The following is a 15,946-nucleotide window of genomic DNA, read 5'->3' as shown; positions in this document are numbered from 1 at the left end:
GCTCTGTGATTAACTGTTTGGACTCATCGACTCATCTCCCAACCATGTCATACACCTCCATCCCGCCTGGTTTTTCATCCTGGGTTGTAAGGACTTATCACGTTCAAAACCTTACAAGGCCAGAAGCCCCCAAAACTCAAATCTGTGACACGCTCAGAGGGTGATTCCTGCTGAAGATCCACTGGCAATGACTACGGGTTCTGATTTTGCAAATCCAGTTCTATTTTGATGTGGAAGTTCACTTTAACAGACCGCTTTGAAGTCAAGGTTGGCTGGCAGCGACGGCAAACAAACTGGCACCCTCTGCTCCTCTTTTGGCATGCCAAAATCCAGCATGAACACTGTGTTTCAATGCAGACTGTGGCTGCTAGAGGACAGACACCTTGCTGTGTGTGTGTCTGTAAGGGGAAGAGAGAGATGGATGTAGCCTAATTAGTTGTGTTTTAGTGTGTGGATGTAAATGAGCGCTCATTTTCGCTGTCTTTCAGGCGGTTGAAGCTATGACCGACCAAAAACGTCCCTTTCTCTCCATGCAGCCCTCAAGGCATTCATATGGAAATAACAAGATTAAAAACAACAACAGCAATCAGAGGAACCTCCACTCTAATGTGAAAGACTACAAGGTCCACTTTAATTATTTAAAGTCATGTCTCAATTATTCATTGGGTTTTTAAACCCACTCAATATGGGTTAATTTTCTGAACAACGGTTCCTCAACAACCTCTGATGCGTAATTTTAGAACCCAATGAAGCCGGTGCCAAGTCTAATATGCACGCAGCCAATTGAGATCTGAATGGCGCTGGACTTAATTCATGCAGTCTGTCCGTTTCTTTGCATTAACCAACAGACACGTTTTACAACACAAGCTGCCCAATTTCCCCACGAGGAGCATCAAATTTTCATGTTAATCTCAAGCAGAGAGCACCTAGCTAACCAAGAATGGGGAAAAGGTCTGGTGTGAGCAAGCCTGTGTTGATCTTTATTACTTGTGATTCATTTTTTTTTTAGTGTTTAACGCTTTGGAAACAGACTTCCCGCAATTGCCGTTTGCATGATCCTGTTTAAATCAATCTAAATGATAGCCATTATAGCAATTCTTTTTGCAGCGGAAAGCTGAGGCTTCTGTCTTGCGCGTTATCAAGATGAACGCTTGTGATAACGTCATTAGTTCTTTATTTGTGCATATAATAAATTAAAACAAAAAACAAGCGATATACAATAACTTAAATAAATGGGCAGGTGGGTTGAAACCCCCCCCCCCGAGGGCTAGTAAAAGGAACCCACCTAACATTGAAATTAAAGACAGCTGCATTACAATTTACAAACAGACAAATATTTTGAACATATCTAAAGGAACGAAAAGAATACTATTTCAAAACAAGAAATGCTAGATATAAAAAGACAGGAAGGAAAAAAAAATAAAAAACAGGATGACAATACATTACATCACGTTACGTGCGGAACGTAATGAAACTATCGAAACGCCTTTGAACTCGATTTGCTCATAAAAATTTGCATATCTGAAAAACTAAAAAATTTGCTGAGTTCAAATAACTTACGGAGTTGAGAAATATTTTGTTCATGTTTCTTCATTTAAAAATCTTTTGGAACAATGTGTTTATTTAGTACAATTTTGGATTTTTTTTAAATTTATGACCTCATTTCCATACTTTAATGAATTATTATGGTTTAATGAGTTGCATTACCTTTTAGCTGCGGTTGTAGAGATTTTAGGGATACGAAGCATTTGAAAATACTCCAAGGGCCCTGTTCAGACCTGGTATTAACATGCGTCCACAGTGATCCGATCACAAGTGGACAGCTTTAAGTCGTGTAGAGTAGGTGTTTGAGGCTCTTTCCAACATCTTAGAATCAGCCGAGCACAGGTTATTAAGCTCGTTGTTAATACTCTAAATGCAAATTTACTTCAAGGTTGCACTACAGTTTTGTCCCCAATGAGACACAACCTTGGTGATCTGGGCAGTTTGAATTCTAACCACTCACCCATATATTCCAGAACATTTCTCCATTAGGGGACAACCATGGGACATTCCCATAATGCATGCATGCATGTACCGCATTACATTTCAACACAAGCTGTCTTTAATTAGACCCATTGTATTGAGTCTTGTTGGGGTGTAATAATACCTATGAATTGTTTTATATTGAACAAATTTGCCTCTTGCTTCTCTGATATATTCCCCATTGTTAAATTTTAACATTAGAGGCTTCTGCTCCTTCGTGCACTGTATATTATTTATTTTTGTGTATTCTTAAATTAAAATTAAACAAACTTAACTATGGTCTATAGTTGCTACATTTTTTGTTTTAAACCTGTAAAACAACACTGCATGTATTATGCTTCTCTATCTCTGCATTTTAATATCCTGTTTAGGCATCTAGGACTTCATACAGAGCGTTAACATCCCCCCCCCCCCCCGTCTCCTGCAGACTGCCCAGGGGTCACTGGCTGTCCATGTGCTGGGAGTTGGCTTGTGTTTTTAATCGCTAACATGCTCCCGTCAGAGTCGGCCCGTATCTGTGCTGAACACCTTGGCGGGGGGGGGGGGAGGACAGCTGGAGAAGGCAGTTTCCCTGATGCTAATAAACACCGCTGGCACAGTTAACCCCTTCCTTCACTGTGACGAGATCAAATGAAACAAATCTCTTCCTTCCAGAAAAATTCTGTATGCACGATACTGCTGTCAGGACTTTCTGCAAGGCACCAAAGCACAAATGATAAGCACATATGCAGCTACAGCGATGGTTATTGGTCAGAATATCAACTGGGCAAATGTAACTCATATGGTCCAAGATATTATGCTGTAGTGACATTACTGCGGGGCAATATTTGTCCTAAAATCAATGGCAGGACTTACATTACAATGGAAAACATTGATTCCAGCCTTGCAGGCTGTTAGTGGCCTCATGCAGGAACCGATATACAAACAAATGTCACAAGTTATTTTTGTTCATATCCACGATTTATTTTTATTTTACGAGTGGTCGAGATCTGACCAAGACAAGAAAAAAACATTTTGTTTTAAGAGTCCACAAATTGTTTGTTCAATGTTGGTTTAAATTTGAGGAACATAACAATTTTTTTTATTATTATATATTTTATATTATATATGTGAATATACTACACTCAGAGCTATTGACATAGAATAAAAAGTGAAAGACTGCCGATGGTGGCCGTGAGGGGAAGTTGATGGGACCAACAAACACAAGACTTTCAACCAGGAGACCGTTGTTCGTCTCCCGATGTGTTGTCGAGTTATTTTGAAGTTACATTAGTGATGCGTCTTCCGTATTTATGTTACGTTGTTTACATACACATTTTACTTACTTTACAAACTTATTTTTAAGCCCAACCATGATGTTTTTCCCCTCAACCTAACTGTAAATGCGTGGTGTTCAATGACATGCGAAACATCGGCAACGTGCCTCCATTTTATGATCAAATGGAATTCATCATTCAGCACACCTGGGTGTGAGCAGATTTGGATGGTTAAGAAGGTTTGGTGCATTTGGTGATCTCTTATTTTTTTCTTTTAACAGAAAATTGAGAGAAGTGGTGCATGGGTCAAACAAACACAGGACTTTCACCCAGGAGACTGCTGTTCGTATCCCCTGTGAAACCAAATGGCAATGTTCTCTTATTTTAATTTACATTCATAGACCCTGTTCAGACCTGGTATTAACATGCGTCCTCAGTGATCCGATATCAAGTGGACAGCTCTAAGTACAGGTGTGAACACACTCGAGAGAGAGAGAGAGACACTCGAGCATTGAGATCGGATCTTTCAGACCACATTCAGAGGTGGTCTGGGCCACATATGACCACATTCTTTTAGCAGTGTGTACGCGAATGTGTCCTGGACCACATTAAGGACCGGCTACTCATCTGATGCCCAGCTTGGATCCGCGTGATCACCGCGCCCCTCAGGTGAATAGACAACCAGACACGGGCGCTTGTCAGCATGGAAACGGCCTCTGTGCTCTACTGTAACCTGTCGGTACAACTGTATTTTATTAAAATATATCTTGTTGATAAGCTACATATCTACAGACTATCAGAATAGGCACGCAAAGTGCATTATTATCATACTGTCGGAGATGTGTAAGTGTTTTTGTTCCGCTGCTTTGCGCGGAGCTGACACATGACCGCCCGCCCGCCTGTTCTCTGTCCTCCCCGGCTCTCTGGAGCGCTGTACCCCGGTGCCCTGCAGCGCGGAGGTCCCCGGGGACCGCAGGTACAATAACCTTTTATTTTGATGTTAATACAATGTACCAGAATTCACGAATATGTAGGATATCACTACTAACATTCATGCATTACGTCACAACGGCTGCTGTATTAGCCATGTGTTTACTACGTGTTCATTTGCATGGGGCGAGAAAGTGAGATCGGATCACAAAAATGTATTTGAACAGCACTACTAACCCTACCTTTAACCTTGTGTTTAAAACTGTTAAACTGCAACCGCTATCTGGGGGGAAATTTGTTTCCCTGGAAACATAATCGAGAATGCAGTTTAGTTGTATGGGAATGTAATGTAGGAGACAAGGTTGACGTTTTTATACCCTGTGATTGATTTCCCAATATAATATCTTTCCTTCAGACTGAGCAGTGTTAAGCTTTACTAGTAAATTGCCTTTGATACACTGGATAGCAAACGATGATCCCAGTAGTAATCTGTACAATGTGACAAATCCCACTGCACTCGAGCTCGCAAGTGAGAGCAATACAACCTTTACAGGGCTAATCCGAACATACAAGGTAGTTCATGTTTACCCGTAGCGAACGATTGAACAAATGTTTTAATAACCTTACAATGAGATGTATTTACAACAACCTGCTTATCGTCAATGCTGCTATTCCTTTGCCCCTGCTGTCAGTGCTGACTGTTATCCACAACTGTGCGTGAAAGGTGACAGTGGATTTTCCCAGAGTCTCTTTAGACGGAAGAAAAATCAATGCAAATCCAGTTGATTCTAAATCCCTGAATCCTCACAGACTTCCCCTTGTCAACCGCAATCACTCGGCCCGGAGACTAAACATACCCACAAAGAAAAAGGTGAAATAGTGTCTTGTCTGATGTTGCAAAGCGATGCGTTTAATGGGGCTGGTTAATGGGAACAGTCGGGGCTTTGGAAACCTGATCATCTCTAATCAAGCCTGGTCTTAAACACATTCAAAATGGGATAAGACCTCCACTGTGGTTTCTGTAAAATTGCAAATCGTCTCTTGTAACATCATCAATGACTAGGGATGCACCGATACCGATACTAGTATCGGGTCCGATATTGTGCTCATGTACTCGTACTAGCAAAACGGCTCCGATACAACGGCACTTTACCACTTTACAGCAGTGCGACATTAACCTCTCGTCAGCATCTTTCGTCACCCTCCATGGCATCGGTGCATCCCTATCAATGAAATATAAAAAAAAAAAAGAAAACGAGCAAAAAAAAAAGAAAAACCAAAACATCATCATCTGTGATTATTTAAATGTGAATAGCCAGTGAGGTGACAGTCAAAATAATAAGAAAGAAAAGGGAAAAGGAGGGATCACTCAGTATAATCCTACAGTGTATGCACTGTGCAGTGGGACAATAGAAACGGTGGAGTCAGAATGATGGATGAGGAGCCAGCAGGGGTTAATGAACATGTGGATCGATGCACAGCCAACCACTGAACGCAGCCTTCATTATAGCCTCCAGCGCCTGGTGCCAGAAAGCCCTGTTGACTGTTTGCTTCATTGAGATTACAATCAATGGTATCACCTATGCATTTCTCCCCCCTGATGTCTTACTAGGGCACCTTGAGCCCGAGCTACTTCCTAGTTTGTACAGTTCAGGGGAGCGTGGTGGGAAATCACTTTGGCTCCGCGTGCTAAATGCTAAATGAAACCCAGAGGACATGAATACACTTGTTGTTTTGTCACTTCACCTTTAAGCACATTTCTTCATCTGTATAGGAAGACTCTGACGCTGACTCTGTGTGTTAAGGTACTCAGAATCGAGGCTTTTATTGATATAGGGATGTTGATATTTAACCGTTAACCGACATTAAGCATTTTAAACGATTAACGTTATCGGTTAAAAGAAATATTAATAATTGATTAAAAAGCAGAGAAAAACTCAGAGGAGCGGCTCGTCTCTTTAAGGAGAAAAGCTGGTTCACCTTAAGAGCCATCCCTTAAGAGGCGGAGCCGGAGTTGCAAGATTCAGGAAGTTGGCTCCGGTCTCTGGCTCGCTTGAGCGGAGGCGAGCACGAAGCTACCAGCAGAGCTACAGATGCTAACGTAGCACATAAAAACACACTCTGTTTGTCAGACAATCGCTGTCACAGCATTGTTAACGCCGGGCAGACACACTCTGCTAAACTAAACTAAATGTGCGGCGGAGACTTTTACTGGGAATGTGGCTGCATGTCCGCGTCACTACACGCAGCCACGGTGCTGCTAAGCTAACGCTCCCGGACGGGTGAACTGGGGACTCCGTTGTCTGTTGTACTCCATACACTGCAGCTGGCGCACCGCTGCATGCGAGGCAAAAATCTTGTCGGTTAACGGTTAATAATCGATTAACGAGGGTCGGTTATCGGTTAAGAATTTTTTTCAAAATTAGCATCCCTAATTGAATGTCATTACCCCTTTTCCTCACATTATTCCTGTCCTCCTTTTTCCGTAGTTGTTTTCTGTTCTACTTAGTTTACTTATTATTTTAAGACCAACCATGACGCTTTCCCTTACCCTAACTAAGCGGTTTTCTTGCCTTAACCTAACTACGGACGTTTGAGTGGCGTACAACGACACGTGAAAAGCGGCATACAAATTAAATGACACGCAAAAACGCTAAAATACATACTCACGTCACGTGTAATGACGTCGTAGACGCCTTGCCGCGAGACCGGGTCGGACATGACCTCTAGAAGAAGGCTACTTCATTGTAGCATTGTAACCAAATCCCGGGAATTCCTTTGATGAATACTCTATTAACCGAAAAAAATGTATGGTCACTAATTGCGAGCTAGCTACCATCATGCATTGCTCAGACAGCTCGATTCTGCCTGACACTATTTGATCCTTTACATTAAATTCCCTATATCGTGTTTAGGAAATATTGAATGAGTAAATTATTTCGGACACAGCTGGAAACAGAACATTAAGTGGAAAGCTGGATGTACTTCATCCTTATTTCATTGCTGTTATTAAGACATGAATAATCCAGATGAAGGCAGTAAGAACTTTGAGTGCCCTCCCCACAACACAAAGCGCTACTCGCTGTGACTGAAGTGGTCTGTTCTTCTGTCTCCAGTTAATTATTTCCCTCTTGATCTCCTTATCTATTTCTGTGTTTGTAACCCATGCTGTCAACCTTGTCTCTGAGAAAAGCTTGAATCCGTCGCAGGATGCTTCCCTCACCCTACCAGGAAACTTCAGCCTCTCCATACAGAACTTTAATTTTATCTATCACTCCTGTCTTCCTTTGATCTCTCCCCTATCTGTATTGCTGCCGACTCACAGCTTTGCATCAGCTTTTTTACACCCTTTTCATGTCCGATCATCATTTTGTATTCTACTCCAGTTGTCTATCCAGCAGTCCAATCTGCCCTGTTCTGAACTCCCAGTAAGCAAAATCCATAATCCCGCTGGCCTTTCCCCCTTTTTTCTTCTCCATCATACCGCAACGTATCCTCATACGACGGCTGATGTGATATCTTACAAAAAGTTATATTGTTATTTTTCATGCGTTTTCCTACGAACGTCCAGCAACACGAGAGCAAGCCCCAGCGGTGTTTAGGCCACAAAACTACTTGGTTAGGTTTCGTAAAAAAGATTGTGGTTTGGGTTCAAATAAGTACCTTTGAAATACTTGGTTGAGTTTAGGCATAAAACTACTTGGTTGACTTACTTTGACTTAAGCCTCTTTATTCCCTGCGGAACATAGGCCACCGACAACCCCTCGCCCAACTACTTGGTTAACTACATTGTTTGAGTTAAAATAAGTATGGAAATTACGTAACAAATAAGTCAACGTTTGGGTTAAAATAACTACGTAGATGGCGTTACTTAAGTACGGAACTGATGTAACAAATAAGTAACATCACTTCCGCAGTTATTTTAATCCAAACATTGACTTAAGTATGGAAGTTACATAACAAATAAGTCAACGTTTAGTTAAAGTAACTCTGGAAGTGGCGTTACTTAAGTACAGAAGTTACGTAACAAATAAGTCAACATTTAGTTAAAGTAACTCTGGAAGTGGCGTTACTTAAGTACTGAAGTTACGTCATAAATACGTCGATGTTTATGTTGAAAATAACTATGAAAGTGGCGTTATTTAAGTACGGAAGTTACGTCATAAATACGTCGATGTTTATGTTGAAAATAACTATGAAAGTGGCGTTACTTAAGTACGGAAGTTACGTCATAAATACGTCGATGTTTATGTTTAAAATAACTATGAAAGTGGCGTTACTTAAGTACGGAAGTTACGTGACAAATAAGTCAACGTTGACTTCTGGTTTCACACAGGAATCGAACAGTCTCCTGGATGAAAGTCCTGTGTTTTTAGACTCACCCATCCATCCCCGACCTCGTCCACACACAGACTTTGTCGCTCTTTATACTACATCACCTGTCCTGGCTCATGATTACGTGGATTATACGAATTATAGTGCATTACTTTTATTAGGTATAGCTACAAACAGTGTATGGCAACAGCCTGCATACCATCAATCCCACAGCTCCTGTCATTCTGCTCTCCATCAGCAGACACCGCCTCATCCCCCTTTCTTCTATCTTCCTATGACTTTGTCTGTCCCTTTCCTCTTGGGTTTGACCAGTCTGTGCCCAGCAGACCCCTACAGTAGGCGTCCGAGGCGTTACAGATCACAGGAACAAGCTTAGGCCTCTGGCAGGCTAAGGAGAGCAGCACAAAGCATGCTTGGCTAAATATCTCTCTCAGTTTCAATCTTTCTTCCACACTTTCACATCTGTGTCTGAAGCTAAATCAACCTCCTGGCGTTTGAAAATCTAATCCTTCACATTTCATCTCCCTTCTCAACGCATTTCCTCAAAGTATTTCCCCCGCTGTCCCCACACCCTTTTCGCTTCTCTCTCTCTCCCCCTCATGCACATAGCAACCCCCTGCTCCATCATCAGAACACCATAGAGACGGTAACAGATGAGGGGAGAGTTGTGGTTGTTCAGTGTGAATGATTATTCACGACACCCCCGTTAAACCTGCGAATGCCCTGTACTTGTCAAAATGTCAGCCCGATGCAAAGTCACGCTCGACGAGGGAGCGACGCCAAGTGCGATGCTAGCAGAGCTGCTCCCCTTCCAAATCCATCCTGAACTGTGCGTGAAATCCTGATGTGTAATGTTGCCTCGGTGTTATTCAAACCAGCGTTTGCTTTGTGTGAAGCAATTTATGTGAATAAAGGGGAAGGCAGGTAGGATAGAGAGGGTGGAGAGAAAAGAGGCTCAGGAATAAAGGCATTTCTTCCTCGCTGCCAGGGCCATAAAGAGGGTCCAATTGGCCTCCACGATCCTCCTGCTTTCTATGTAATGTGTATGTATCCTGTCGCCTTTAAAGGTTCCATATTGTAAAAAGTAAGATTTTCATGTCTTTTATATTATAAAGCAGGTTTAAGTGCTTTATAAATACTGTGAAAGTATCAAAGTGCTCAATATACAGAGAAATACACACAGCCCATATTCAGAAATTGTGTGTTTGAAACAAGACGTTAGGATTTCTGTCCATTTGTGATGTCACAAATCTACAATATTTAGACCATTACACATTGTAAATGTGCCCCAGTTTATTCCTGGTTGCAGTGTATGTTAATGACATCAGCTGACAGGAAGTAAACATGGACCCAAACTGTTGCCAGGCAATACAATTCTGTTGCAATTCCGTTGAAATGCACTAAAACGGAGCGTTTCAGACAGAGGGTAAATCCAGGTATATTCAAGCAGACAGTATGATGAAAATAAAGGTTTTTCTTTAACATTACAGCATGTAAACATCTAGTAGAAACACAAAATACAAGTATGAACCTAAAAATGAGCACGATATGGGACCTTTAAGTACCCATTGGCAGTGGTGGAAGAAGTATTCAAATCATTTACTTATGTAAAAGTAGTAATTAGGGCTGTCAAACTTAAGGTGATAAAGCGTTAACGCAAATTAGTTTTAACGCCATTGATTTCTTTAACACATTAACTCAACTTGCGATTTTTAAGGTTGTAGCATGTTTTAAAGCTACTGTGAAGATACTGGCATCATATGAAACTAAGAACATAAGGAATGCAGTGGTACCCACCATGTCATACTAGTTTGTCACGAAGGAGGCCAAATAACGCTCCAAACTTACATAAAAATGGGCCGTTTCATAATGGGTCCCTTGACCTCTGACTTCAACATATGTGAACGAAAATGGGTTCTATGGGTACCCACGAGTCTCCCCTTTACAGACATGCCCACTTTATGATAATCACATGCAGTTTGGCTCAAGTCATAGTCAAGTCAGCACACTGACACACTGCCAGCTGTTGTTGCCTGTTGGGCTCCAGTTTGCCATGTTATGATTTGAGCATATTGTTTTATGTTAAATGCAGTACCTGTGAGGGTTTCTGGACAATATTTCTCATTGTTTTGTGTTTTCAATTGATTTCCAATAATACTTATATACATATATTTACATTAAGCATTATATTTGTCCACTCCCATGTTGATAAGAGTATTAAACACTTGACAAATCTCCCTTTAAGATACATTTTGAACAGATAAAATAATGTGCGATTAATCACGATTAAATATTTTAATCTGTTGACGGCCCTATTGAAGTTACAACTTATAAACCTATTATAAAGAGTGCCCTATTAAAAAAGTGGTACCATTGAAACTAATCAAATTACTACAAACCAGACCCTTCTATTGTCCTGGTGGTCTGAGGTACACTACTGGGGGAAGTGCCCCACTTAGCTCAGCTAGTAATTCAATCTTACTTATAGCTTCATCCATACTAAATATGCGTTCGTACCTCACCGCATCTTCCATGCACTAAATACCACTATAATGGAAACCCCCAGCTGGGAGTGTAAATGATACTTTGACATCGTGCCCTCTGTCGCGCTGCCGGGACAACCTCTGCATCATATCTGCACCACGGGGCTTTCCCATCCATCAGAGGAGCACCGGAGGAGTGTGTGGCTCGCTCCCAGCTTCTAATGACACTTAGAGCACATTAAGGGGCCGTGGTTACATGGGAGGAGAATCACTCAAGCCGAGTCGTCTCGGCGCCGAGGCGTAGAGCTCGGGGGAGGTCACAGTTCACCTCGTATGTTAATTAAAAGGGCTTTGCGATCGCTGACGTGAGTGCTCCCATAGGTGACTGAGTGGCGTTATTTTATGTGATGAACATAACGATTCTGCCAATCACCGCGTCCTGTTTGAAGTGAACCGTCAAATTGTCATTACGTCCCGCAGCGAGAACACTGTGACAATATCAATATTACATTTATTATTGTTAATGAACAAATATGTCTTTCAAAGCTAATCACTTAAAGAGTTACAGTCTTGTATCTGTCAGTTAGAAAATTGACTTCACTCTCTCCAAACAAGATGAAGAAATGAGGGGATATTTGAAGTGAAAATATTTAAACTTGCCATGCAATGAACAGGACTGTCAACGGTCACTGAGGAGCATTGATGATTAATGCATATCAAGTATATATATATATATATATATATATAAACGGGTCTGACAGGCCAAATTTTAAGATCCGTCTTGATATATTCCTGACTGATCAGATGACTAGCTTTCATGCTCAAAAATATTGGCATCTACAGTAAAACAAATTGAATACCAAGACCAAGACAATGTAATCTTTGAAAGAAAGAAGACATATCACATTAATGCTCTTATAAGTGCACATTTGAATTAGGGCAGTCAATCAATTACAAAATGTAATCGCGATTAAATACGATTTTTTCATCTGTTCAAACTGTGCCTTAAAGGGAGATTTGTCAAGTATTTAATACTCTTATCAACATGGGAGTGGGCAAATATGGTGCTTTATGTAAATGCATGTATTTATTATTGTAAATCAATTAACACAAAAAAATGACAGATATTGTCCAGAAACCCTCATAGGTACTGCATTTAGCATAAAAAATATGCTCAAATCATAACATGGCAAACTGCAGCCCAACAGGCAGCAACAGCTGTCAGTGTGCTGACTTGACTATGACTTGCCCCAAACTGCATGTGATTATCATAAAGTGGGCATGTCTGTAAAGGGGAGACTCGTGGGTACTCACAGAACCCATTTACATTCACATATCCTGAGTTCAGAGGTCAAGGGACCCCTTGAAAATGGCCATAACAGTTTTTCCTCTGAAAAATTTAGCGCAAGTTTGGAGCGTTATTTAACCTCCTTCCTGACAAGTATTAGTTACAGGGTCTGAAATTAGCACCCGACACCCGCCATAGGCAGGTAAATTGTTGGCTCTGGCGGGTGAACTCATCAGGACAACCGCCACTTTGGCAGGCAGGGAATATCCTAGTGGAATAGAGAACCATAGTTGTCCGCTTTCTTGGCATCTCATGCCTCTGGGACTATCGATTCCTCTTATTGATGCTTACCGACAGTTACGCTGCACAATGATGTATACCGACGCTGTATCGTGTTTCAGTTGGATTGGGACCAGAGCCACGGCGGACAGAAAAAAAGTGCTCAACAGCGTGGCGCTACTAAACCTGAGGGGGCGCACCCTATTTTTCCCTGATAAATCAGCAGGAGGAGAGTTAGTAACGTTAGCTGTTAGCAGCCGGTGGGCAGCACAGTCCTGCTTGGTTAAATAGCGGAGCTACTAACGTTAACGGAGGTGCCATTGAGTTATTATTATGAGATGTCCACAGTCTGCTCAGCAAAATGATCATTGGGAGAAGGTAACGTTATCATGATGCGTTCAAATGTAATCTCCTAAAATTAAGTTTTTAGCGAGAAACTTGAACAAATACAGTTGTTTGAAGGAGATGTTATCACATCAATATAAAATGAATAATAAATTATAGAGAGAGAATTATGACGTGTTTAAATTCCTAACAACTTATCAGCGGTTAAAACATAACCTCCTTCCTCGGACTTCGGCCTTGGTGGAGGTAATAATTACATCTTGAGCAAATAAAAATGTGCGATTAATGGCAATTAACGCTGGACAATCGTGATTAATCACGATTAAATATTTGAATCGATTGACAGCCCTAATTCAAATCTAATCTTGTAAAAATTTATTCTTAGCTAGAAGCTTGAATAAATCCAGCTGTTTGAAAGAGATGTTTTCACAGCAATATAAAATAGATAACACAGAGGAAATTATGACCCGTTTATTACCTATTTGCATACCGGTGTTTGTTAGGAAGTTAAAGGAATGGATGTTTAAGTACATGGGACTTTTACTTTTGTTTTTTAACTGTGGTATCAAATTGGTAACGAGAATCGTGGAATTTCATTGGTATTGGTATCGACTACAAATGTTCTGGTATGGCGACATATCTCATCTTTTTAAGTTAATTTACTCACTTTATTTATAGTTTGATTTTTACCCTGGGTAGTTTGTCAATGAGTGGCCAACACACTTGCTCTTTTTAGCAATGCACTGCTGTTGAAAATGAACCTTTTGGTCAAGTGGCCACTGTGGCAGCAGGATTCCGTGTTTTCGGCAGCTCTATGAAACCAGACAGAGTTCTTGAAATTCAAGAAGATAAAAACAAAATAGCGACGGAGATGTGGCTACCTGCCAAAGTGGTTGATAGAAGTGAAAGAGTTATGCAGCCAAAATCTCCCAGCGTTTGGCAGGTGGCTGTCTGGTTAACGTGCAGCCTTGGCTCCACACACTCCCGCGCTCAGCCTCTCCATAATGATGTTTCCTCGCGGTATGGAGCCACCACCGACTTATTATGCTGCACGTCTAGTGTGTCACAAATGGGAAATCAGTGGAGGAGGCACATCTCTGCTGTTTTCTGCCGTCTTAAGCAGAATGCAAAATAAAAGCCCGGTGTGATGTGAATTATTGCTGAAGCTACAGAATGACGTGTTCCATTGTGATCCAGTGCTGAATGTACATCACAGACAGAACTGATGTGGTTTTCCTGTCCCTCTATAATGAACTCTCGGCGATGAATTTCATTCTCAGTGTCACTAGCATCATAAAGGTGCTGTCTATTTTTTTGCCACTACCACTCAGTTCTAACTGTACTATATCATGGGTGTCTGCACTCTCACTCTCGCTGTTATTTCTGCTCTGTGAGCAGACACATGGGCCACTGTCTGAGACAGGCAGACCCGACTATTAGCTGTAATTGCCAGAGGATCAGTCATCCCAAGTGCATCAGGTCTAGTTGCTGTTTCCATGCAAAAGGCAGATTCGTGGGGGCAATAGGCTGGAAGACCTGACCCAAATATGTCTTTACATAAGGCCCCCCTCTCTGCATGATGGAGATGTGGCTCTGGGAGCAAATAATTAGATTATTCAAATATAATAATGCCAGTCAGTCAGTATTGGCACTGGTGAATAGCTGAGCTGAAGCTTGATTAAAGGCAGAGCAGGGAGATGAGAAGGGGAGGGGGAGGCTACACTACAAGGTTTCCTAATTGATCTGGAAGGAAGGTCGTTTAATTTATCTAGCACAGGCTTGAAAGCCTTTCTGCATATCAAATTGGGTCAGCATGCATGTGGAAAGTAGCCAGATGAGAGGAAAAGAGGTGATGCATGTGTGAATGATGGAGATGGAGATACAGGTGCGCACCTGTCGTGTTGAAGGGAGATATCTGCCAGAAAATGATCCTAATGTTTAACAAGACATTTGAAAATTTGAAATCGGCCACTAATTACGCACCTGTGCGTCCTCATTTGCGCACCTTTCCCCCCCCGACGATCAGATCCATCCGCTAGTTACAAAACATGAGGAAGAATTCAAAGGTACTCACGTGCCATATTGCGAAGAAGATGAGGGACACGCAGAGGACCAGAGACAGCATGTAGCAGAAGGCAGCAAAAGTGAACATAATTGAAAGAGGGAAACGGTGGAGGATTTCCCAAAGATCCACATCTAAAACAAGAAAAGAAGGAGGAACAAAAGGGGGAGGGGGAGTCTGGAGGAAAGTTCTCTCACGGTGCCATGAGGAGCCGATGCGGTACCGGCACCATGACTTCAGCCCCAAACATAACTGTTTGCAACAAATTGTTGCGGTGAAGAAGAAGAAGCAGCTCTCCAGATGATCCGCGCCGCGCCGCGCGTCCTCCTCCAGGCAGACAGCAGCGGCGATGCGACTCACTCCGGAGTCAAAAAGCTGCTCTCAAATCAGCGGCATGATGATGATGATGAGCGATCGGTGTCCGCGCCGGTGCGGCGATCATGTAATCACGAGCAATCAAATGAGGAGGTTCGCAAGGTGCGCAAAAGCATCCAGAGAGAGGTGACTGTGGAGGTAATCCATCCAGCGGCGGCGGCTCTGCTCTATCTGTGGTGCTGATGATGGTAATGGTGGTGTTGTGGTGGTGGTGATGATGAGGAGCTCCTCGCCACTTCGTGCACAAGGCGTTAAACAAAAAAAAAAATACAGTTTTCTCTCCCTGACAAATCAGCAGCAGCGAGCGCGTGAACAGGTGGATTTAAAAGAGCAGCACCCTGTGTGTGCGCGTGCGTGTGTGTGTGCGTGTGTTCGAGTATCTAGTTCCACAGGGACTTGCTATCAAGGTTGACTGCTCTCAGTAGTGTAGTTTAATATTGATGCCCAAAAAATTATTTTGAGCATTTGGAACATGGTTTAAAGGGAATATACGCCCATTTTTCTAAATCCATACATGTTATTCCTAATGTCTAAAACAGTCCAAAAAATATTAGTTAACATGAACAAC

The 15,946-nt window shown here is 41.9% G+C and overlaps 1 protein-coding gene across 3 annotated transcripts in view; it reads right to left on the bottom strand.

Moving 5' to 3' along the window:
* The window catches only part of cnih3 (cornichon family AMPA receptor auxiliary protein 3), a 115,898-nt gene extending 100,485 nt beyond the window's left edge, over nt 1–15,413 (bottom strand). For all 3 annotated transcript variants that reach the window (XR_012591508.1, XM_074616615.1, XM_074616616.1), the window contains exon 1: nt 15,016–15,413. Coding sequence is in view for 2 of the 3 variants with exons in the window: in XM_074616615.1 (XP_074472716.1) it covers nt 15,016–15,093 (78 nt within the window). In the remaining variant the exon portion in view is untranslated. The remainder of the gene's footprint in view (nt 1–15,015) is intronic.
* Between the last annotated feature and the right edge of the window lie 533 nt (nt 15,414–15,946).

This window comes from Sebastes fasciatus, chromosome 18 (assembly GCF_043250625.1).
Source record: "Sebastes fasciatus isolate fSebFas1 chromosome 18, fSebFas1.pri, whole genome shotgun sequence".
Classification (NCBI taxonomy): Eukaryota; Metazoa; Chordata; class Actinopteri; order Perciformes; family Sebastidae; genus Sebastes; species Sebastes fasciatus.
Note: the sequence above shows the minus strand (reverse complement) of the source record. Positions and strands in the feature narration are given on the sequence as shown.